The following is a 17,629-nucleotide window of genomic DNA, read 5'->3' as shown; positions in this document are numbered from 1 at the left end:
TTGGTATAATTTTGTCCTTGCATTTTCTTTGATAAATCGTTTTTAAGCCGGCAATAACTATTGATACGTTGTCACAACATACAAGGCTGTTCAACACAAATTACAACTGATAACAGCGACCAAACCGATGACATTTCATTTATTTTGCTCTCTCCTGTAAAAGTCAGTATCAGTAGTTTGATTATGACGGCTTCCTTACTCTCCATCTGCTTCCGTCTTTACCGAGACTCTAATGTGAGGTGAACAAACAAACCAGACACTAGTTTCGAAATATTTCTTTTTAATCTCTCAAATGATGTACACAGTTTTGCCACTGTCTTCAAGGTATCCTGTCAATATACATTTATGATTACACAAAAAAGCTCAGTTCTATTCTTTATTTAGTTTTCTCAACACCTCTGTGTGAATGTACTGCTCGTACCGAAAGAGTTGGCGGGACAGTTTACAAAACCCTTTAGCGTTCATGAAAGAGGCACAGATTTAAGCAGTTAACACACTGTTGGCCCGAGAGCACTTCACATTGAAGACATGCTGTATAACATTCACAGCGTGGGTACTTCCTCCACCTCATGTGATCCACACAGATAAGGCGTTGGATGGATTCATGGATTTGTTTGTCACTAAGAAAACAGACCGACTGATCCAAAGTCAAGATGTGCTCGCTGTGATGCTGCCTTTTCTTCACAGCTGTTTGAGATTTCACAAGAACAGGCGGTATTCAGTCGTACTGTACCTTTAAAAAACGATGGCGCTGAAAATCCCTCTAAACTATTATTCCACACAATGCGGAGAGAGCGCGCGGCGTCTATGGAATGCACAAAGTGTTAGATCTCTTTCAATAAAGCTTTATGATATTCCAGAACAAGACTATGTAGGCAAGCCTAAGTTATTTAAAGATAAAAAAAAAAAAAAAAAAAAGGGTAAAATCTGCTACTTAACACTGCACAGGTGATGCGAGTGATGATACACCATCTGTAAACCTGCGATAAAGACACAGAGTTGGCAGTCACAGTATTATTGGGAAGCTGGTGTTAAAACTAAAAACCAGTAAAGGAAGATGAGGACAAAGGCTTGAGGTCCTGGAGGTCTGCATGTGTAAGAAAAAGGCTGACGGTGATGTATGTTGGCGACCGAGAGTGGAGAAGTTACACTGAGACGTTTTCTATTTCTTGATGGCGGCCACTGCTTTCCTGGCAGCGTCATCCAGGTTCTCTGCTGCTGTGATGGGCAGGCCGCTGTCGGACAGAATCCTCTTGGCCTCATTGACGTTGGTCCCTAGAAGACGCAGGAAAACACCGTTACAACAGGCGACGACAATACCGACAAAAACAAACAAAAAAGGGCTTAACAAGGTTGAACCCGGCGTGCCATCTGCACCGATGTAAAAACCACACTGTGTGAAAGACAAAGAGGTCCTTTGGAGGAATCAATGCACATGATGACAGATGGATGGAGTTATGGGTGAACGGTGGTAGCTTTGTCTGTGAACACCGTCAGCGAAGCAAGAGGACAATTTGTTTGTGTGTGTGTGTGTGTTCCGCCGGCTGCAGCGAGGTCATGTGTAGCAGGTGCTGGGTGATACGGTGGCGTCCATGCCCCGGTAGACCCCCAACCAACCAGACACGGAGATGGAGAGACACCCGGAGACGCTCTCCAGAGCCCCACGGCTCTACACACACGGAACTGGCTGCCTCCCAGCGCCGCACACTGCGCAGCCAAACACGAGCCCGACAAGCCTGTCACAACACAGAGCAGGGGGCACCGCGGTGGACGGAAGGACACGGAGAGGGAGAGGACAATGATGAAAAGAGGGAGCGAGTGAGGGCATTGGAGCAAAAGGTCAAATGAAGCAGAATCGCCCACGCTGCTAAAACAACAAAAGCCAGCTGTTGATGTGGCATTTACTGATTTCTGTCTGATCTGGTATCAAATATTCTCTACTCTCAGAGGAAAACACATCCGATTCATTTTTTGATTGTTATTTTTTATTTCAGTTCTTATTTAAAAAATATCTTTTTATCTGTAATTACTTCGGTCTTTATCTATCTGCAACACCTGCATTCCTCCAGGGGATCCATAAAGATGTCTTCTTTCAAATAGTCCTTTGGTCATCATATACTGCACCAAGGGAAACAGTATTGTGTAATCTGATTACTGTGTGCTGTGTGTATCATAGAAACCACTTTTCACCACACAAGCACCCGTTTTCAAAACTATAATCTAGTTCGCTCCTCTCTTAGATATTGATCATTATTATGGCCTACATGTATGCTGCAAGAATTAGTCGATTGACAGAACATTTACAAGTTACCATTTTGATGATCAGTTGATTGTTTACGATTAAAATACAAAATGAAAATAAATAGTTGCAGTCTTACATACGTGTATAGTATTTACTGTATGTGTACTCTGGACAATTCTGTGATGTGGCGCTGTGTGTGTGTGTGTGTGTGTGTGTGCATGCTCAGACGCTTACAGGTTGACCTTAGCTCTCCTGGCTGGCGTGTAATTAAGACTGCATGATATGTGAATTCTCTGGAGGCCCGGCCACCCTGATCAATACACCTTTCGTGAAGAATTCTATTACCGGCGCCACTTAACGCCTAATATTTCATCTCTTTTGTCCAAGCTAGATAATAAGTCATTCCAAACACTTTTTTTTTTTTTTTTTTTTTTTTTGCAGGCTCACTCTTAACAATCAATTCTGCGATGTTATTAATTAGAATACAAGCAGGAAGAGGCCTTGCTCTGGCACATAAACAGAGGATTGGGTTCCCCAAGTCCTTTTCTCATCAAAAACTGAAGGATGGAATATTCCCTCTCTGTGTGTCCCACGGACAAATCTATAGTCTCAATGCTGTCGTTCATATTGTTACTGAATGCTTTACATTCAGAAGGCTGACCCCTGACCTTCATTGGGATTGACAGATCCATAGTATACTGAGAGGCTCATCTGTCAGATGATTAAAACAAAGTAGCAGCACAACAAAGTTGAACCAACATGAGATAAACCTCCGGCAGAAGCAGCCATATGTGCCCACAGCATATAATGCATAATGCAAGAGATGCACTGAAAAGACAAATATGCCGATGGAAAGTGTATATAAATACAGAAATAAAGTAAACAACACATGCCGCAAATATTCATGAGAAGCAACGGTGTGTGCGGCATTGTTAAGACACGGCATCTGTGCTACCTGCGTTATCAATGTAATGTGTGAGCCGGGAATCACACATCTGTGGGAGTGAGAAAGAAGAGTCATGCATTGACGTGGGAGAGAGAGGGAGAGAGAGAGAGAGAGAGAGAGAGAGAGAGAGAGATAGGGGGGGAGGGGGGAGAGAGAGAGAGAGAGAGAGAGAGAGAGAGAGAGAGAGAGAGAGAGAGAGAGAGAGAGAGAGAGGGGGAGGGGGGGGGAGAGATAGAGAGAGGGGACTGCAGTTCCACTGTGAGCAGTAGGGAGCAATGGTAGCTCACAGCAGCAGAGGCAAAAGGACAGAGCCCAGTTGGAAACAGCACCAATATGTGTGTGTGTGTGTGTGTGTGTGTGAGTGAGAGAGAGTGTGTGCGTGTGTGTGAATGTGTGCGAGTGTGTGTGTGTATGCTTAATATATGAATGTGTGTGTTCACCTGCAGCCACTAGGTGCTGCCAGAGACCTACTCACAGCCTTGGACCCAGACACATACAGTGACAGAATGCACTCGCACCAAGAAAGGCTGTAATTTAAAAAGTGAAATATCATGAGAAGAACTGAGAAGACAAAAAAAGAATTTACTGCCCCGTAGCACAACATGATTTACACAATCTCCAGGGTTTTAGGGGGTTTTCATTGCTGCCAATAGCCGTTAATAACTGTTCTGATGTTCTTCAAACAAACATCTTTTTTAAATTAGTGCAATATAACATTACATTAAGACATACACACAGAACACTATAGTCACACACACACACACACACACACACACACACACACACACACACACACATATATATATATAAAATAAAGTTGCATAACTGAAAACACAATGTTTGATTGTGTGTGACAAATGTCTCATGGAGATAATGACTGTAATAATAACAACATAAGTTAACACACCGTTTAAACCGTTTGAACAAACTGTAAACACCAAGCTGCTTTAAAAAGGTGCAAGTTCACAGATTTGGAGAATTTCTGTCGCCTCTCAGCTGCTCTCAACATGTCGACGGCGAGCCCGTGGCTCATAGATAACAGCGCTAACAGCGCTAACTACGGCGTCATTGCTAACAGAGCCGACGGTGGGAACCGGAGGCTGGGTGCTACGGCTGAAGCAGCGGCACGTTCACATGCACAAACATGAGCTAACTGTACGCGTGGGCGCCACGGCTACGTCAACACAGCAAGGGGAAGCTCGAGTGACTTCATTCTCTGCTTCGATTAACATCACTTCACCATATCTTCACACAGATAATAGCTTTTTGCTGCTACGTTAATGTTAAATACAGCTCCTTTGAGTATTTTGCCATCTAAATAACACATTTCTGTTGGATATCCACACTAATGAGCAAGCTTTCTTGTGACTATTGTAGAGAATGTCACTTTAATGCGCGAGTCAATTAAAGGCCGCCATATTTCAACAGGATAACAAGGCTTGGGGCTGTGCCAAAGGCTTGTGCTGGAGAAGTTCTGTTGATGCTGTAGTTCATACATTTGTGACTAATTCTGTCCTAACGAGCGGAGTTTAGTGAAGCTACGATCTGATGAGCTGTATTCTCAAACCCACAGAGCTACTCTGTCCTTGCACATCACAGGGAAAACAAAGAGTGTGTTCTTGCTTAAGGAAGGAAATGATGTGAAGCTCGATAACTTATCTAAATCCCTTTCTGTGGTCGTGACATTAACTTGATCCATTCGCTCTCTACTTTGGTTTCAATGAAAGTGAGACTGAGCGACTTTTTGTGGAAGAAATTACTTTTTGTAATAGAAATAACAGCATCTTTCTTTGACAAATGAATAGTTGAATTCATAACTAATAAAACACCCGTTGCTTGATTTAGACCGTGAGACAGTTTGCTGACTCTATGACTCTTCTCTACTTGTGCTACGTGTTCCGCTATGTTTTAGTATTTTACCATCGGACTCTTTTTCACAGACACTTTGACGCCATAGCAGCAAAAGCACAGGTTTTACTAATCACATGAACAATGGCTCCCAGTAAGCCGTGACAGGTGACAACGAGCCAGAATGCACAGTAATTCTACCGTCATTAATCTTAATATTTACACCATTGCTTTCGTACTGCGATGTGTTTTCATCAAAATGACGTCAGTTTATTCTCTATGGGTTTCTGACAAACGCAAAAAGGTTCGTACTGCTCAAAAAATCTGAATAGCAGACTTTTAAAATCAGCTAAATAATTTTTGTCGGTGTCACAACAAATACTTCTGACATCTACTAAGTCGTTCCAGTTAAACTGTCTGTTTCACCGCTCTAAATGAATGCACCGGCCACATTAAATGAAATCTCATTCATAACAATGAGTGTAGTCCTTCAGTGCCTCGTCCTCTGGACACCACGGGGCGGTGACTAGAACACACAAGCTGCAAGAAGCAAGTTACACCTCTGAACTCACTGACACGTGTAATAAGCGCAGGAGTCGTCTCTCACATCCCGTCTGCTGTTCAACTCGCTACTTCAGGCTGCAGTACACATGGCTTCTCATGTGCTCCTGAAAATATTGATATTCATTTTAGGACAATGACATGGCTGGATAGCCAGCTGGTCTTCTTGCTAAACATCCTGTCAGATTATATTTACTGTTCGTCAACGGTACGCGATGTCATTGACTTTGAATCTTGCTGCATAATGCCCTTAGAGGTGTCCATTATGAGCAATTAATGGACTAACGGCATCCACATTATCCACTAATTCATGATAATGGACACCTCGTCAGCCATTATTACTTATAGAGAGGAAAAACTGGCACTATTCCTTTTTACAAAATGATAGAAATTCAACTGGCTTGGTGTCTCCCCAGTTACCTTAAATAACTGGTGTAAAAACATTTTCTTTCATCTCTAAATGTCATCATACTTGCTCTAACTTGGATTGTTAATCCTTATAATATTCAGCACCAAACACTTGGGGTTTTCCCCTTCAGCCAAAGATGGCCGAGGCCTGCTCTTCCCGCCTTCACCCCGTGTGTCAGACATCAAATGCTTCTCATTTGAACGCTGAGAGAGATAATCCTGAACGGTGCCGACGCTTTTCCTTTGACGTGCTCGCCAGCCATTAATCAGAGTTTTCATGTTTCTGATGTTGTCTAGAATCCTGTTTCAGAGACACACAAACACTATAGCTCAGTATATTAGATTTACAGAGCGTCTCTGACGTTGAGAGTTCATATTATATATAACCGCATCTAGTCATTCAGATTCTCATTTTCTCTTTAATACTGAGCATAACTGTGTATGTATATGGACATGAATATGTGTTTATGTGTGCATGCGCTGCAGCAGACGGCTATTTAAGCTACGATGACACCGTCAGGACTGAAAGGGCCATTTCAACCATACTACTGGACCTAGCCTGTCTTTTTTAATTAAGGTGGGAGAATTATGGCCGGATCACCTTTTAAGGAGAAAACAGCCACCGCAGTTTGAGAGACAAGCTGGGGAACGGCTCCGTAAATCAATAGGCCAGGGAACAGAGCCAATGCACTCACCTTTCCCCCCCCCGGACCCTGAGGGCTATTCAAGAGGATCCCCCCCATAGTGGCAGACAGCATCCTCACAGAGCAATATGTCAATGTTCACACTGTGGCCAAAGGGGGCAGTACAGTTCTTTGTCATGTATATCTCTTCCTTTCAATGCCCTAAACATGTGTGTGTGTGTGTGTGTGTGTGTGTGTGTGTGTGTGTGTGTGTACATACATTCTGTGTTAATTCTCATTCGCAATGTATGAATATAAGTGCTCAGTTTGACTCTGTATCAGCCCGTACTTCAAGGAACCCTATCAGCTCATTCAGCCCTATCAGCATCTACACAACATGGCCCTTCTCCTCCACATATGGGAATACATAACTCTCCACCAATGTAATCAACCCAGGCCTGTTTAAAAAGAGCCTTCCCAATTAAAAGTGTTCCAGTTAATCCATTCTGATCCCGTTGAAGAGCGCTGGGCGCTGCCCGGCGGTCAGCCTAGCAAGCTGAGCTGATTGATTCTGAACCAATCTTCTCCACAAGACTGCGGCCCAGGATGTAACGACCCACAGCTAAAGCTTGGATTAGGCCCGGGCCAGGAAAACGCGGCTGGCCCAACCGCCAGCAGTGACCTTCTGTACTCAGCCTTTTTGTGAGTCAGGTTGCATTACATGGTGTAGTATGAGGAACACGTGGCGACTAATTAAGGGTTCCGTTTTGATACCTTGCCAATCCGGTCGCTTCTGTGGCGACGCGTTGCAGGAGTTGTGAGCTCACTCTTCAGCCGCATGGTCAATCGGCAAACATGAAGGTTGTTGAAATTGTGCAAATTATATTTGTGTGCAGTGGTAACTTGTGGGATTGAAGTTGAAGCCACACATCTGTGCTCGTTACAGCTTCAGTTTTGGTTCAGGTGCAAAGTTGTTTCAGACAGAAAAGTCCCTAAATTATAGACCTACATGAAATTAGCTTTTGTTCGGCAGGAGAATAGTGAAAGCAATGTCACACATTCTTAAGGGATGGTGATCATTATGCTTTGCTTAATGTAGGTCTCACACTCTGAACAGCCATGTTCATACTGTAGTGCCTCGGTGCACAGTTGGGTTCTAGAAACAGCTTACGTGCCCTGACCTACAAACCACATTAGCAAAGTGCGTGAGGACATACAGTATGAAGTGCTGACACACACACGTACATGCACACACACACCTGCTCTCTGCTCTGGACACACCACTCAGCAGGATCTTGACAATTAAGCTAACCACCAACTGGCCCCCGCGCCTCCGGGAGTCACCACTGTCACACCCCCCCCCCCCCCACCCACCCATCCACCCACACCCACACACACACACACACACACACCTGAGCAGGTTTCATTAGCATATACAGGTGAAAGGTGAGCCAATCAGTGCATCTCTACTGTTATTCTGGCTGGCGCTAATGACGGGTGCGGCACAATGTGACACGTATGAGAAATGCACTGCTGTTCTTACTGGGACACGGGGCCACAATGAAGACGGATAGGCTCCAGAGAGCACAGCAGCAATAATACAATGGCTCCAAAGTTCAACACAAGAAGGGAAAGATGTGCTTTAAATCCTGCAGCACTTGTGCCGTTTACCAATTACACTACAAAGTGATAATATATACTTTCACTTTAAAAAGTGGCAAATAAATATATAAAAAATTAGATAGAACTGGCGATATTATCAGTCATTTGTTAGTGTTTGTATGCTTTATTCCATTGAAGTTGGAGATAGTGGCCACATGGGTTGTGACTATGGGGCTAACCGTCAGGAGGGTCACAGTGATAACCAGAGCTGCAGGAGAAGAGATATCTAAAGACATGGTAAATAAAATCACTGATATTTAAAATAAATAGATATTGAATTAGAGATTGCCGGGACCAGAGTCTGTTTGCATGATGCCTACATTGGTGTTGGAGATGCTGGTTACCTCTACCTAAAGATGTATGTGCTATCTGAAGGCAAAGCGCTCATCAAGACGAGTGACTAGAGGTGTGAACTTGGTTTTAAATTGTAGCTTTAAGGCCAAAGTCATTATCCAGCAACACCAAATCCTCATCAGGGTCTAGTCCTGTCAATCCAGGCTCGATGGAGGTCAATGGTCCATGTTTACCGAGGGAGATGATGCGCATTGTGTAATGTGTGAGTGTCTGTGGGGGCCTGGCGTGCTAAGGGGGTCAGCCAGGCTAAACCTAGATTTCTGTGTGTGTGTGTGTGTGTGGGGGGGGGGGCGTATTTCTACCTTCAAGGCGGACCACCAGCGGCACCTTGAGCTCCAGCTCTCGACAAGCCTTGGTGATACCGTTGGCGATGATGGCACAGTTGACGATTCCACCAAAGATGTTGACTAGAATGGCCTCAACCTGTGAAAGAAGAGAATTTAAAAAAAAAAGGATTAAATCCAGTGGCGGGGACTCACCTGTGAACAAAAGCAAAATGGCATTGTGCAAAGGATGTACATTTGTTGGGTCAAACTTTCATTATGATGGGTAAACAAGGTTTGTCCAAGCTGAAGCACAAAACAGTCAACCATTGACGAATCCTTTGTAAAGCTATTCATATACTTTGTCTGATACAGCTGGAAACACATCGGTGCAAAACTAATTGTTTCAAGATTGAAATCTCTTGACAGAGGAAAACATTTAATAAAGCAGCCTCACCACCTTTGTGTACAATATGTGGTGCACCAAGAGGCTATACAACACTGTCACACAGGCAGAATAAAGCAATATATGTTGAAGTTAAGAGGGCAGCAGCGAGTGAAAAAGGAAAAATCGGGGCCAAATAATAAAGCAATATTTCAACGGGAAGTGGTGACAAATGGAGGAAGCTGCACACCTGGCTTGTTTTCAAACGTTCTAATGTGGCAAAGCCATGCGTCATATTAGGCCTTTAAAACTGTGCGGCATAAAACTCATTCCTTTCCTCTTAATAGAATATAAAACATGAATTCACAGAGAGCAAATGTCTTCTCAGAGTTTTATTGCAATAAACAGATGCGGATCTCCCAGCTTGAAGGAGATGAACTTCAGTATAAATATGTAGAAGTCATTCAAAGGATGACATACATATTTCCACCCTTGGCAGATGTCCTTAAACACAGTGTTTTGTCTGTGCATTCGCAACCTTATATCTCCAGAGTGTCTTTCTTCCTCTGTCTGCTGGGAATCAAAAGTTGCCGATAACATTGGTTGGGAAGGCGAAGGTTGAATCCCACGGGGAACAGAAAGAGACGAGGTCTTAGGCAGTGTCGAGCTCATACAAGATAGATCCCACATTCCACATTTCCTGAGCAGCTATCAAGAACAAACTTGTGAGTTTTGAACACGCCAAGTCATGCCAAACAATCTCACCATCTGTGCCGTGTTCCCTTCAGCTGTCGTGAAGTTTCTTTGCAAACGATATCTTGACTTTCTTACAAAATGAGCATGAAGCTGATATCAGTAAGTAGTGAAGCAAGGCAGCTAGTGTGTGTGTGTGTGTGTGTGTGTGCAATTACACTAACAATCTAGCACTTGGTAATTACCCTGGCTAGCACAGTGGAAAAGTAGACTGAGAGCACACAGGATTAATCCTCCATGTTTGTTTATAATCACTGCTAATCTGTTCGCGCCGATTTGGATGAGCAGCTCGTGGGTGTTTGTGTGTGCCCGTCGTGAAACGTGTATGTTTTCAGTGTGTGGTAATGATGTTTAGAGGGAGAGGAGATCAAGGACTTGGATAGCTATCAGAGCGACAGCCACGGCTTTGTCCTCTACGTGCTATCCAAAATGAGCATCTCCTCATAAACAAGACCAGCAGAGAGTTCCAAAACAAACACAGATGTAGGCAGCGGCATAAAGACTCAGAACGTCATGCAAAGAAGATGAGCCAACTGTTCGGTCAACACAGAGAACTGATGAAGTATATATTGCTCAGGTGTGTGACCAGGAATCCAAAAAACAACAAGGGGAAAGGGAGACAGTCCCAAACTGTAGATGAACACGACTCAGATGGTTCAAATGAAAAACAAAATGAATCCCGACCTCCAGATTACTCCTGTAATAGTACATGATGAGGCGCTCTAATGGAGTTAAATAATGGATGAGGCTTCTATAGCAGAGCACAACAGTTTGCATGTTCTCACTGATACAATGGCCATTTACACAGGACAAAAGATACAGCACGGTCTGTGTCCATTCGGACAAATCACTAAAGCCTTCAACAGAATTAGGTTTGAAGTTTCTAATTGTTGCATCATTTTTTGATAATATGGGAGTCATTGTTTAAGAAAAAAGTATATTTTGTATTAGTGCGTAACTGTGTCTGTTATTTTTAGCCTTGTAAAAGGGTCCCTGCAGCAATTTAGTGTTGCACTGTCAACAAGTTGGGGAAATAAAAAGTGACGGGTTAATAAAAGAAGCTTCAGGGGCCAAGAGATCCGGATTTTTAGTCATTTGTAACACTGGCTCCTCCATTTTCCACAATGCAACTCAAAAGTGTCTTTTGTTGGACACTCCGTCTGGTAAATGCCTCCACTTTTCAAACTCCACTTCGGGCATTTTTTTATATTAATTCACGAGCCCAATCAAAGATAAGCCTGATGACATCAACAGTGTTTCTTAGACTGTGGAAAACTTCCTTTTAAAAAGACACGGCTTACGATATATATATATATATATATATATATATATATATGTTCCCTCAGGATGTTCAGCACTCCTTGTGACAATTAAACTGATCTTCATGCGTAAAATTGCAGGAGCGACCCTTTAATGTACAGTAGGTATCGCATATAAAAGGACAAGTGGAGCCTCAAGGTAGCCATCTCTGGTCTCTGGGACTGACCACACGACTGATGGGAATCTGCAACCGTCACACATTCACCACACACTCATGTGTACGACCCGCACGCACGTGATGACCGGCAAACCCAGCAGGCATGCAAGTCGGTGATCATAGCTTTCAGGTGCAAAGCCAGATGTACACACACACACTTGTACAGCTCTACGACAGATGAACAATATGCGGTCAAAACAAAAGCTACATTCACACACTGTTTAAAAGAAAACTACAGTAGAACTCAATGGTCGGCATACATTTTGTGAAGAGTGGCAGACGAGAGTCCAGCAGTTGGAGAAAAGCAAACGGAAAGAAAGAGGTGTGAAATGTAAACGGGTCACTGGTTGTCAAACCTCAGCCGTGTCTCAAACGCTCTTCTGACAGCATGTTTTATCTGCAGTTCACACATTTATGTGTGTCCATCTTTGCTGATGCCTCTGGGCATACATGGGAGTGCGTGTTGCCCCACTGTCCTGTGCAGGTGTGGCCCACAGCAGGGGCACAGGTTCAACATTGCCTCTGCCACTATGAATTTGTACACAGCCACTTTAAAAAGACACGAAGGAGAGATGCGTATCTGGATATTACTGACCAAACCTCTGAGCTTGAGTCTGTAACATTGCTCCTCCTGTTAGACGGTTGACACTGAGCCCACAGCAACATGGGGCATCTTTTATGATACCAATGTACCCGATACATAATGATGACAGTACAACATAGGGTTTAGGGTGGAGGAGACTTCACACAGGGTTTGAAAACGTGTGTGTGTGTGTCTCATAAACACACAGCTTTATCTGGCCCCCACTGGGGGGCAGCAGAGATTTAGATGCCTTTTTGCAGCCTCACGAGAGAAGGCTCTATTCTTGCCCTATGTGCAGCCCATTTCTCAACTCTGTCTCTATTGGGAAGAACCATTTTTCTTCCATTCATGCGCCTCCTATTGACACCCATGTATATTAATGATACGTAAGACATGATTTATGTCGCTTGGCAAAGAAGTAAATGCTGTTTATAGAAATATGGATGTTGCGAGGAGGACCGAGTTGCACTCTGCTCTCAGTTAGTTGCGTTTTTTGTTTTTCTTATAATTTCTCTTGGTTACAAGCAAGTGAACAGCCCAAGGAACATTACTTACCCCGTACAAACCGACAACAAGCATACATCTAATGTTAAAGTTCTAACACTTCTGCCTATTCCAAGTAAAGACTACAGATCCAGAGTTACAACACCACACACAGATAATGTGCTTAACTACTGTGTGCCCAGAGGGGAAACAGCCTTTAATTGAAAACATGCAAAGACACTGGAGCTAAAAGAGCAGAAAGGCAAAAAGATGTGCATCTTTTTCATCTCTCTCGTCATGTTCTCTGCGAGGACAGTTCATTCAGCTCTTAATTGCAACACATACCTTTGGTAAAGCATATTGGTATTTTTGCAGTCCTGAGTTATAAAATACAGTATATATTTGAGCAAGGTGCTGGTCTGTAAGGGGTTAAAATACCACAATGATGAACAGGCTAAAAGAATGGAAGCCAAAGTTGGGGTCAATCTCTTTGGTTTGATGCCCTCTCGCCAATCAAAAGTCTAACAGCTGCTCTGCTCCATTCAGCTCACAGTGGCTCAGAAATCCAGCCTTAAGGTATGAAACAGCATTGCACACTCCAATCCGTCTAAAATCTTCAACATCACACTCTGTAGCATTTTACCTCCCGCCACAGAAACGAGTACTGCCTCTCCCCTTAAAGGCATTCATTTCAGGTGAGCTAACTTGGCAGCGGGGTGGATTTCTTTCATCAGAGATCAGCATAAGGCACCAGGTATAATGTGCCAGCCCGCTCTTTTTTAGAGAGATCTTTGTGCGCTCTTTCAAGGCGGTGTTACGCCGTGAGCCGCTGCCTTCTACCTGGGTGCCGGTGAAAGGATTCAAATTTTACAAAATAGGATCATTGCTGCCGGCATTACGAATCCCTGCCAAGGCTCTTTTTTTTGCATCAAAGTCAAAAAAGGGCCTTCACAGGGGAAACAGGCTTTTCTGCCTGCTATTATATGCCCCACTAAGTGCATTCAGGACAAGTAAGAAATGTAACCCAGACAATTTGACACGCTCACATGGCCCTGTATTGTACTCCTCCTGCCTTTGTTATTATGTGTGTTGGATGCATGTTTGACAGAATGTGTGTGTGTGTTGTTCTTGTGGATAAAGGCATGTCCAATTATAAAACTATCAAATTATACGTCGATGGGAGTCTGGACTGAAATATAAAGACATCGGAAAGCAACATCGCGTGTTCAGAAAGTCTTCGTAGTCCTTCCATAGACTGATAAATAGCAAACAAACATGCTGTACTTCTCTCCTCCAAGTTTCAACCCAGAGGGGAATAAGAGCATTGTGTTGCCTCTCATTCTGCACAGCTCCTTGTCACGAGTTGCGCGTGCGTTGCTGAATTATCACTCAAATGCACATTTTCATGCCCATACCCCTCTTAAGCGGCGCTAATCTCTCTGCAGGAAAGAAAGGAAAGGGAAAGCATCTTGTTTCCTTTGTTACCAGCAAGCAGATCGGAGTAAAAAAAAAAAGGCAAGGCTGAAGATGGGTGTTTGCCTCTCTGTGGCCCATTAAGGGCAATTGTTCCGTCTTATCTACTGGAGACAGCCTGTACCGACACCGCCTGTTCTGGCAGGCCTTGTTTATTTGTTTTCGATCTGCAGGGAGCCCCTTGCTCGGCCCTGGGGCCACAGGTTAACATGCACGGCTCCCAAATCAAGGCAGGCCTGCTGGCTCTAATCACACTTCTTGGAATGACGGGACGGCCGTTTGGTGAGAAACGATTATTCTGTTTCTGTCCTAGTTTGAAGCAAGATAGGATTAAATTGCCTTACATGGTCAATGTGTTGTTTAGGATTTCTTAGCATATCTTTGTATTTGGACTTGATGCCAGAGTGTCCGTCTGTCTTGCTGCATCCGAACCAGAAAGTACTGAGCTTAACTACCCACTATTTTAGGTTAGATGATGGGAGAGCCAAAAGGGACGTGAGAGCCAGACACATCTGGACCCATGACAAACTGATGGAAGTACTGAATACACATTATCTCCCATACAAAGCAAAAATGACGGTGGTATCAAATTGTCACTACAGAGCGTTGTTGATAAGTGTTTGAATATAGATGGTACACAAATAAGCGATACTCTGCCTTGTTACAAGAGACGACGGTAGCGCTGTCACAGCACAGCACTCACACTTAAGACACAGCCAACAGTTTCTTGGAATCATCTAATGCCTTAGAATCCTTAGAATTCCACTGTGTTATTGTGCTTCATCTCACAACACGAGGATAAGGCTGTGTGGATGAAATGAAGAGCAAGATTCTATGTGTTCTGTGTCATATATGTAGGGCGCATCAAATGAGTAACCCATGTGTTCATCTAGCGATCTTGTATGCTACGTTTTCTACTTTGAGCATCAGTTCTGTCAAGCTGAAGAGCTATTTTGCCTGTGCATATCTATTCTTAGAGAGGATACAGAACAAGACAGAGAGGATGACACAGAGACAGACTGAGGGAAAAGAGGGTCTTGAAGTCAGAGAGTGAGGCGAAGTGAAACAGATAGAGGAAGAGAGATGGAGAAGAAAAGGAGACAGAGAGAGGTGATGGGAAGTGGTGCGGTCCCTAGCTTCTATTGAAGGCTAGGATTGGCCCTGGCACGGAGGGATAAGAGGGAAATAATTATCCAGCCTGCTGAAGCATGACAGCCCCTTCTTGGGACTGCGGAGAGACAGACTGAGCGTTGTGTCAAAAGATTGGCCGCGTCACCGGTGGAGACACCTCTTGACAGACAGTGGCATCTGAAGTTTCACTTGACGGTAACAAACCCACAGCAACAGTCGGCTGGATAGCTGCCTGATCGATGCCAGGTGTAGACAAGGTTTCATCTGGGGAACATAAAGATGGTCTACCATCTACATTACCTGATGTTAGCTCCTGTTCACATACCGTTGACATTTCCAAGCCTTTGGACTGATTTCCTTTTATGAAAAGGTCTGAACTATGGAACCTAGCTTATTCATAAACAGGATACATACTTAATATATCCACATAATATACTGTAGTTGCTGTGGGCAAGGTATCTGAATGCCCTTTTTAGAAAACGAATAACGCCGATCGTCTAAGTGAGCCTTTATTTTCAAACCACGACTAAAATCAAACACTTGAGTCTTCATGTTCTGTAAGGGGAGCAAAACCCTTTGAGCACTTGAACCCTACCCTGTATCGATATGTGTTCGCTCACATTTATCCACATCATTAAATCTTCTGACAACTGCCCTGGCCTATAGTACTTTATAAGCCCCCCCCCACACACACACACACACACTTCCAGGCACCTCCGACACCCTCTCTCTCTACAGGCCACAGGATAGAAACCAATCAAGGCCAGAATGGCTTTGCTTCCAGCCAAAAGAGGTGGAAGAAGTGTGGGTGAGGAAGGGGGGGAGGGAAATGAGTAAAAGTGAGATCTGGCAGAGTCCATGTGACCAGAGAGTGGATTCTTGAGATGGCCATTACAGCCTTAATGTTTGCCATTCTTTGTGAGGCAGCAGGTTCACGGGCCATGACGGCTGCTTTGCACCAGTGTTTAATTAACCATTCTGTCTTCTGACACAGAAGTATGGCAGTATCTTCTCACTGCTTTTCAATCAATCCGTCATTGCACAGTGAGGTTCTCCACAACTCAAGTCAGGTTTATTTGTACAGCCCAAGATGGGCTTTACAGGCGTACAAAAGCCAGAGTTCAGTCAAATCAAGTAGGACGAAACATTTGATGGGACGTGTTGGAGGATATGCGGTGCTATGGATGAGGTCAGATTGTCAGCTTGTTGGAGTACGGGCCTGGTGTCTAATAACATGGCTCCAGTGAGAAGACTTCTCTGTTTGCAGTCAAACATTTACTCACTTCCAAACTAAATCTCTGGCTGCAAATGAAAAACAACTAGAATCACCGCCTCATGGTTGTATGCCCCCACCCACTAGTAATGTGGCAGTTTGCATTCCTGTCTGTCCAAAATGTCATCACTTCATCATTTTTAGATGTTTTTTTTAAATGTCCTATTAGACATTTGGGTTAAATGCCTTAATTAGCATATTCATTCTTGAGTTATTGCCAAAATCGTGTTTTGTGAGGTCACAGTCAGTTCAACCGTGAATGCAAATGGATGTTGAAAAATGTGTAGAAATTTGCTCAAAGCACTCCTGAGATATCACATTCACGAGAACTGGAAGGACGTACGGTGACAGTGACCGGGATCTTGGATCAGCAAATTCTAATCAGTTCATCCTTGAGTGCGAGTGGAGGTTTATGCTATATTTGAGGAAATTGCTGACGGCATTCCCGAGATATCACGAGAATAGGTCACAGTGACCTTTGACCACTAAAATGTAATCAGGTCATCCTTGAATCCAGGTGGACATTTGAGCAACATTTGAACAGATTCCCTCCAGGTGTTCCAGATGTATCGCATTCAAGAAAATGGACCGGACGAACGTACCTACGGACAGACAGATGGACGAACAACCCCAAAAAACATAATGCGTCCTGTGCAGAGGCATTCAAAAAAATCAAAAACTGTCGAAGATAGCAACCAAAGATAAAAACTGTGCACTGTGTCATGACTGACAGTATTACTATAAAATCCCTTTCTCATTCTATCCAAACTTGCTTTTTTCCTTTTGATTCGTTTCTTAGAACACGCGGCATGAATGAGCGTGGAAAGCTTTTTTTACATTTGTTTTTTATGGATCTCCATTTCTGCTGCAGTCATGTGACATTTTTGGTCCCCCATGGGATTTGGGGGCTGCCTAGTGACACATATTAATAACTGGCTGCTTGCAGGTCAAGTTTGTTTGCCACTATATTAATTTTGTTGCTTAATATTCCTTCTGACTGTAGACATGAAAGATATCTGTGAAAAAAAAAACTCAAGAACTGTACCCAGTTTGATGTGTAGCGCGCATTACACTGTGAAGCAGCTCTAACACATCAAGGTAAATGACACCTTTTACACTTGCATCATGCCGTGTGCAAAAATCCCGCTGCGAGCACAAGCTCAC

At 43.7% G+C, this 17,629-nt stretch overlaps 1 protein-coding gene across 1 annotated transcript in view; it reads right to left on the bottom strand.

The window, feature by feature from the left end:
• Positions 1 to 263: 263 nt before the first annotated feature.
• The window catches only part of suclg2 (succinate-CoA ligase GDP-forming subunit beta), an 84,016-nt gene continuing 66,650 nt past the window's right edge, over positions 264 to 17,629 (bottom strand). Inside the window, exons 10-11 of the mRNA XM_076095930.1 lie at positions 8,947 to 9,067; positions 264 to 1,275 (exon numbers count right to left, since the gene is read on the bottom strand). Coding sequence (XP_075952045.1) covers positions 1,163 to 1,275; positions 8,947 to 9,067 — 234 coding nt within the window. The 3' untranslated portion in view covers positions 264 to 1,162. The remainder of the gene's footprint in view (positions 1,276 to 8,946; positions 9,068 to 17,629) is intronic.

Source organism: Anarhichas minor, unplaced genomic scaffold (genome assembly GCF_050575085.1).
Source record: "Anarhichas minor isolate MPS153535 unplaced genomic scaffold, ASM5057508v1 ptg000021l, whole genome shotgun sequence".
Classification (NCBI taxonomy): Eukaryota; Metazoa; Chordata; class Actinopteri; order Perciformes; family Anarhichadidae; genus Anarhichas; species Anarhichas minor.
The sequence above is the reverse complement of the archived record's forward strand: the minus strand, read 5'-3'. Positions and strand labels throughout refer to the sequence as shown.